Source organism: Electrophorus electricus, chromosome 2 (assembly GCF_013358815.1).
Source record: "Electrophorus electricus isolate fEleEle1 chromosome 2, fEleEle1.pri, whole genome shotgun sequence".
NCBI lineage: Eukaryota > Metazoa > Chordata > Actinopteri > Gymnotiformes > Gymnotidae > Electrophorus > Electrophorus electricus.
In genome coordinates, this window is record NC_049536.1 from 7,685,255 (window position 1) to 7,692,719 (window position 7,465).

A 7,465-nucleotide genomic window follows, 5' to 3' on the forward strand; every position below is an offset into this window, starting at 1 on the left:
CTATGATTGTACACTGCCATCCTACAATTCTCTCCTCGCTAGTGGAAGATTCATATACACTTTCACTTTATTGCACATAATCACCCCATCACATTATCAGAGTAACAGCAATAGAGTGAGAGTATTGCTAGTCATTTTTGTAAACTGACAATGACAATGTAATCACTCGATCCGAAAGAAAATCAGAATATTAATTTTCGCCCCAGGGGATTGCAAGACTTAAGCACGCCTGATTGGATTACTTTAAGGGGAAAAGAAAGCAGGAATGGGCGGCTCTGTAGTCTGGCGGGGACTTTAGACTTCAGTACTGGAAAGCTAGCCAGTCAGCTTGCTGGCTGAAGTAAATATAAGTAAATATTTAAGTTATCGATTTAGAGAGAGATACACTCATCTCAAAACCCGTATCTACCAGTTTATGGATAATGGTTGATTAATGTAACGAAAGGGTCAAAGACGGCATTTAAGGTAATACCCATTTTAAAAACATTGTTAGCAAGCGTTAGCTGCTATCTACTATGTTAGCTGGCCATGCGAAAAGTTAGCTTTCTAGCTAGCTAGCAAGCAAGCATAATCAACACTGTTTTCTTCATTGCTTAGGCTATTATTTCATTCCTTAGGCAAATCCTAATTTCAGCAGCCAGAAAACATCTATAACCTACGTAAACACTTGTCTAAAGGTGCGAAATGCTATCTAGCTGGTTAGCTTAGCTTATCTGTGTTTTTGTTTGAGTGCGATAAAGGGTCAACAGCTAGCTAGCTGGCTGGCTAACGCAACATCTTGCTAGTTCCATATTCAATCACAACTGCAAAATCTGTTTAATTTAACATTTTAACTAACTTGTTAGGAGTGTGAGACTAGCTACCCTTAACACTACCTGTGTAGCTAACCTATCGTTTTCTTAAAAGCATACAGCAGCTGGTGCGCTAACCTGCATAACTAATAGCTAGCTAATTACCTAATCGATTCCGCGGGATATTTAATTAACTGCTTACGATAACCTTGGAATATTTACGGAATAATTTACGGAATGACTATTTGTGTGGAACCTGCGATACTCGCTTGCAGCCAACATTAGCTATCTAGCCATCTGATCCAACTAATATGTACTCTAGAGTGTTATAGTAAACACTGTATTAGCTAGCGTGAGAGCTGACTACTACTATTCACTATTTTAGATGGAAGATATGGAGGTGGACATGCAATTGGGAGCTGCAGGAGCAACTGTTAGCTCGGTAGGAGTGGAGGTACCTATAATCATCCCTGACTCGGGGAGCAGCACAGAAGTGGAGGAGGAGGAGGAGGAGGAGGAGGATGATGGCGATGGGCGGCCTGACAGAAGAACCACTGTCCCCACTGACAGATTGCAGCTCGCAGCTACTCAGGATGTCAGGAGAAGACGAAGGGCAAGGTATGAACATTAAACAAATGAGCTGATAGTTGCTCTGCTTTATGTTGGAGCATTTCTTAGGTTTAATTGTGTTTTTCTTCTGAGTGTGTGGTATAGTACTAATAAAATAAATCTAAACTAATGTAATATACCCTAGTAATGCATCAAACCAAGGAACTGTGAAGTCTCCCATTCTCAGATGGTGTGAAAGGTAGTATTTAAGTATTAGTAGTTGTAGAAATATAGGAGGGCATACAGCCTAAGACTGAATAACATAAAAAAAGCTAAGTCTAATAGTATGGAGAAACACTGCTTAAATAACTGGCATATAAGTACTATATGGATGCATCATACTTCGTATTGTTGTATGTCCAAAAATGACTGATTAAATTCATTTGTATATCTGTGTTCCTGGTTGTATCCTCTATTTGCAGGCCTGGTCTACGGTTCCAGTATTCTACCCAGACTACACTTTTGAACAGAGGACCTTTAGACTTCCTACTCAGGGTGTCTGCGGGAAGTGACACAGATCCTCTTTCAGGCAGTACAGAGGAGGGGAGTGGCTCTGAAGATGGGGGAGAGAATGGAGGCAGCAGAGTCCTCAGACTTTCTGCAGAGCCTGCTCCTGGGCCTGACCCTAGCCAGCCTGCTCCTGGGCCTGACCCTAGCCAGCCTGCGCCAGGGGTGGCCCCACCACTTCAGGTGTCCAATGTAACAGGTGACCGTGCTTGTCAGAAGTGTTCGCTTTGTCTCACACACTAAGAATGACTTTGTAAATTTGATAAACTTTCTTAATTACATGCTTGTGGGTTTGTCATGCATTATTTCAAGCATTTATTTTAAATCAAGTGAAATATCTAAAATTACAAATCTTCGTGTTTACACAGAGCCGACCATTTCTGCTGGTTTTGAGGCAACTGGAGTTCAGATTCAGTACGAGACCAAGGTTAGTTGAAAGGAAAATAAGCTGAAAAGAACCTTCTGTCGCCCACAAAGGAAATACTCCTTTAACTGTGGCTGAGGCTCCACACTCGTTAGCCTGCTGTGTTAATGCAGAAATTACATGCAAAACCTTTGGTAGACTGTGGCCCATATTTGCTTGGATAGTGGTAGTTAAATCTATTAATCAATGGGCTCAATCTTTTTTTTTCTGAAGATCAGTTAATGTTTGTCCATGCTCATTTTCACAGCAGGCAGATGGTATTGTTCACATACATTGGCTAGCTACAGATTCGACTGTAGCCTGTTTGTGGCTAGAGCCTTGCTGTGTGTTGCTAGAAGGAAGAATGGGAAGATCACTGAATAAAAATTACTGTTTTAACTTGGATAGCTTATCAGTTTAATGCCATTCAGTGGTAAATGTAATATTAAGTATAATGGCGTTCCAGGCAGTTTAGTGTTTTCAGTATGCTACTGAGAAACATTAGTCAACCCCCCAAACAAGCTGCAGCATGTTCTTGCAACTGGAGTCATCAGTACACAGATTGGTCAAACAGGGTAAAGAAAGGCCTAAGAACCTTTGATGACCTTTATTAATACTGTACTTCCATGTAGTCTGCTTGCATACAATGATGCCTTTCGCTAGATCAAGAACATACTTCACACTTGGAGAACTCTGGATTCCAAGGGCTTGGCATGCACACCTGAAGTATATTTTAGAAACGTCTCCCTCCGAGAGTATGAATGATTGTTGCTTGTTGGTCATTTACCACCATGTAGGCTGATTCGGCGCCTGCAGGGGTTACTGCAACCGCTGTCTGTGAGAGCGATGAAGGAGAGGGCGAGACCTGCTCTATATGTTTCGAGCCTTGGACCACCTCAGGCGAGCACCGCCTGGCATCGCTGCGCTGTGGCCACCTGTTCGGCTTCACCTGCATCGACCGCTGGCTGAAGGGCCAGGGAGCCAAGTGCCCACAGGTCAGGACCTCTCACACAACCCCTGCCCTGTTGGCCATCTATCAGTTGGGGGGGGGGGGGGTGTGGGGGTGTGTATCACAGCCTGTATGTTGGAACCTACCTCAGTGTACTGACTTCAGTGTCTGGCTGAAATTGATGTATTTGCCACTCCAATTATCTCAGACCGTGATAGTTTAATGTGGAGCTGAAAGAGAAAATGTCATTGACTCTTGCGCTTCTCATATTCCAGGGATTGTTTTGGATGTTTGGCATTGTATTTAAAACAAACATTTTCTGTATGTTCCACTTCAGTGCAATAAGAAGGCCAAGAGGACTGATATAGTCTTGCTGTATGCACGCAAGCTGAGGGCACTGGACAACACTGAACAGGAGAGTCTAAAGAGGTATGCACTACTAATGGTGCGCAGTGTATTTACCCTTTGGCTTGAGTCAGATGATTGTGCTGTTTTGACTGTGTGTGTGTGTGTGTGTGTGTGTGTGTGTGTGTGTGTGTGTGTAGGTCCTTGGAGCAGGAGCAGAGTCTGCGGAGGAAGGCAGAGCTGGAATCTGCTCAGTGTCGCCTGCAGTTGCAGGTGGTGACAGAAGAGTGTGGGAAACTCCACCAACAGGTTCAGGTAGGAAGGGCCTCCATGTTCTGAGCCAAGCCCTGCACTTCTCAGCCCATCACACTTTGCATGCTGCTGTTCTCCACAGTGAGCATTGTAACTGAATAAAACATGCAATTTAACTATTGGAATTCAATAAAATGGCATGTTGGACCATTCAGTGGCTATAATGACTGTGTATGTCCTAACAATGTGTGGTTGTTTTTGTTTAGTTTTTTTTATGTATTTGTCCTTTGCAGGAGTTAAGAAAGTTGATGGCTCAGACTGCCTCCAGCTCCTCTCAGGCACAGACCTCTACTCTGTCTTTGTCTCAGAGGCAAGAGTCATCAAGTGGGGGACACTATGTCTTCTCAAAGGCCATTCTAGTGTCTCAGGCTGGTGGTTGTCGGGTGTTGTCTTACTGTGACCCTCTCAGTTGCCTACTGGCCTCTCAGCCTTCGGCTCATGCCACCCTCGTACCTGGTGAGCGCATAGAATAGCCTTGGCTACCTTTTTAATGTTGTCTCAAGTATTCTTCCACATCAAAGTTGACCTTGCTATCTTGCTCTTGCTTCCTCTGAGTATCTTGTGTGCATGTGTTTGCGCATTGTATCTTGTTTTTTTGTTTTGTTTTGTTTTCAGGCTTTGGTGTCAAAAAGATTAGCACTGTGAATCTGAAAGCCGGTCAGTACGTTCCCATCCACGCTAAACAGATCAGAGGCCTCGCCTTTAGCAGACAGCAAGATAGCCTGCTGCTGTCTGCTGCACTTGATAACACCATCAAACTCACCAGGTACGAGACTTTCTGTGCTGCTGCATGTCAGATGGTAATCCCAAGATACTCCTTGTGTTCACTTGTGATCTGGACGTACCCTGAAATTATACAAAGCATTCCATGAGGTGTTGTGCTGTGCTGGGCACTACTACTGTGTGTAGTAAGCATGCGCTCTGATGCAGTGGTTTTCTACAGCTTGATGACCAACAACGTGGTTCAGGTTTACAACACCGGCAAGCCTGTGTGGAGCTGCTGCTGGTGCCATGACAACAACAACTACATCTACGCCGGCCTAAACAACGGCTCGGTGCAGGTGTACGACACGCGGGACACCAGTACTTACGTGCAGGAGCTTGCCCCGCTCCGCTCCAGGTACCACCATGAACGCACCTTTTGTCAGTTCTTAATGGCTTTGTTAATGCTCTACTGGCCTCAGCACTATGACCAGTGTCAGACAATTCTAATGAGCACTCACTGAGCACTGTAGGAAATGCTCATCACGCACACAGTCGATTAGAGTTCAGTAGCATGGGGCCATCCCCCCCCACTCCTAACCCCACCTCTTTAGAAAAGGTCAAAAAGGTTGTTGCATGTTGACTAATGAAAATGGATGCTGTCGTCCATGTGTGGTGGTTGTCATTGTACCTGCAGTTGTCCAGTGGTGTCACTGTCTTACATCCCTCGGGCTGCTTCCAGTCTCTTCCCCTGTGGTGGTCTCATTGCTGGCTCCCTGGAAGGGGGCTGTTTCTGGGAGCAGGTGGGTGGGACCACATACAGACCCCATGTTCTACCTTTGGAGTCTGGGGGCTGCACGGACATACAAGTTGAACCAGAGAGCCGACACTGTCTGGTCACCTACAGACCTGGTGAGTTGATATTGTGGGTTTTTTAAGGGGTTTGTGTGACTTTTTAAATGTTTTATTTTTTTACATTTTTTTTAAACCTTACAATGGTTCATTTAATTTTCAAACAAATTGCTATACCATCATGGAAATGTGGGCCTCGATACTATTGCTACACCTCCACGAATGTTTGCTAGTGTGGTACTTATGTGCTTAAAGTGACGAGACCTAATTAAAAAAATAATAATATTTTCTTCTGGAGCAATAGACAAAACGAGTACATGTCTGAATAAAAATAGTGAAATGATTTGGTCTTGAAACTTCAGTGACTTCTTGAACCACTGGGGGGCAGTAAATTACCAGTAATCAGGATTGTTTTGTGCCGGTGAAATTTGCACAAAACCAACATGTAGTTTATAATTCCATTAGACCAGTGTTTTTCAGTTCTGGTCGTGAAGTGCCTCTTCTTGGTACATTTTAGAGTTTTTCATGCACCCACACACATGACTGAATTCATTCCATAACTGATGGTTTTTCATTAACTTCAAACAAGTGTGTTTATAACAGGAAAAAATAAAATTAAAATGTGCAATGCAAAAAGAACAGGGTTATTTCTGGACCATGATGGGGGAGCCGGTGCACTAGTCAAGCTTGCCAGGCTGACTGCTGTTTGTGCTGGGCCAGGTCGAGCAAACCCTGCTCTGCGCTGCGTGCTTATGGAGTTGAACCGAAGCCCTCAGCAGGACCCGTCCCAGGCACCTGTCTGCTCCTGCTCTCCTGTCCAGACCTTCACCGCTGGATCTTCCTGCAAGCTGCTCACAAAGAATGCAGTGTTCAAGAGCCCTGCCAGTGAGGATTCCATGCTGGTGTGTGCGGGAGATGAGGCGTCCAGTTCTACCATGGTCAGTGATGATGGGGGGGGGGGGGTCTGTGAGAGAAACCATGTTTTTGTTTACATGCATTTATATCCCCTAATCCACTCAGATAAACGTCAGTAATGGAAATGCACCATATGCTCTGTTTCTTTTGCCAGGTGTGGGAGGCTGGTCGTGGTGCCTTGTTTCAGAAGCTGCCTGCAGATCTTCCTGTATTGGACATCTGCCCATTTGAGATGAACCAGGAAAACTTCTTGGCTTCTCTTACTGAGAAGATGCTGAAGATCTATAAATGGGAGTGAGCATATTGGCATTTAGAGGGTCCATTAGTGTTAAGTATGGACACTTTGATATGGTCTTTATTGCTCATCATGTTCTTGACTTGGTGTTCGAAGAAGAATGTCTTCAACACATGTTGGCCTGACAGGATTTCAGGGCTAAAAGTGGTTTGTTTTCATACCTCCAGTGCTTTTCATCTGAATCAGGTGAGGATCATAAACTTTTTTTTGTGATGAAGAAATTATAGATGCAAGGCATGTGGCTGGTTTGTGTTTAAGTTCACTTTACAGACCTAGGACTTCCCAGGTATTTTGAAGCACAGTTCCCTGTTGCTTTGCCACTACATTTATGCATACAAACTTTTTAAACTTGTAAAAGAGAATTGATATTTGCAGAGTCTTGTGTTCTTTTCACTCCCTATTTTTGTGTGAATTAAGGACTTTCTGTAGATATCTGGCTTTCATTCCCATCCTTTTAACATTGCAGTGGAGTGACATGCCATCATTTATTGCCTTTCTAAGTGTCTGTCAAATGTATATATTGTAAATGAGTTTTTAAAGTAATGGATGTTGTGTGGTTGTAATATTTAATAAATGCCCATATTTGTGTCATATGACATAGTCGGTTTCATTATTCATCTAATTCTGTTGATGTGGTTTCTTTCCTTAATCGAAGCATGTTTCTTAAGGTTTATTTGCTGTGTATTACTGCGGTCTCCTTGGGTGCAATAAATGTTTTGGAGTTTGTCAGTAACGAGAGCACTATGTAACTGCTCCAAACCTAAAAAAGTAATATACAGTCATAT

General features: G+C 43.6%; 1 protein-coding gene across 2 annotated transcripts; it reads left to right on the forward strand.

Annotated features, from left to right (window-relative positions):
• Nucleotides 1-100: 100 nt before the first annotated feature.
• On the forward strand, nt 101-7,273 carry rfwd3 (ring finger and WD repeat domain 3). Of its 2 annotated transcripts, XM_027001084.2 has the most exons (14): nt 101-465; nt 618-677; nt 1,177-1,409; nt 1,823-2,106; nt 2,276-2,334; nt 3,108-3,305; nt 3,597-3,688; nt 3,805-3,919; nt 4,150-4,372; nt 4,532-4,682; nt 4,860-5,036; nt 5,316-5,530; nt 6,191-6,408; nt 6,540-7,273. In XM_027001084.2, the coding sequence occupies exons 3-14, from the start codon at nt 1,177-1,179 to the stop codon at nt 6,681-6,683; spliced, it is 2,109 nt and encodes a 702-aa protein (XP_026856885.2). In that variant the 5' UTR covers nt 101-465; nt 618-677; the 3' UTR covers nt 6,684-7,273. The 2 variants fall into 2 exon arrangements, with proteins under 2 accessions (XP_026856885.2, XP_026856884.2); XM_027001083.2 differs by lacking the exon at nt 618-677.
• The last annotated feature ends 192 nt before the right edge of the window (nt 7,274-7,465 follow it).

Excerpts from the sequence above, each read along its gene's own strand:
- rfwd3 (XM_027001084.2), top strand. The coding sequence starts at position 1,177 with ATGGAAGATATGGAGGTGGACATGCAATTGGGAGCTGCAGGAGCAACT. Across the intron at positions 3,920-4,149 it reads AACTCCACCAACAGGTTCAG|GAGTTAAGAAAGTTGATGGC; the intron begins GTAGGAAGGGCC and ends TGTCCTTTGCAG. Across the intron at positions 4,683-4,859 it reads AACACCATCAAACTCACCAG|CTTGATGACCAACAACGTGG; the intron begins GTACGAGACTTT and ends GGTTTTCTACAG.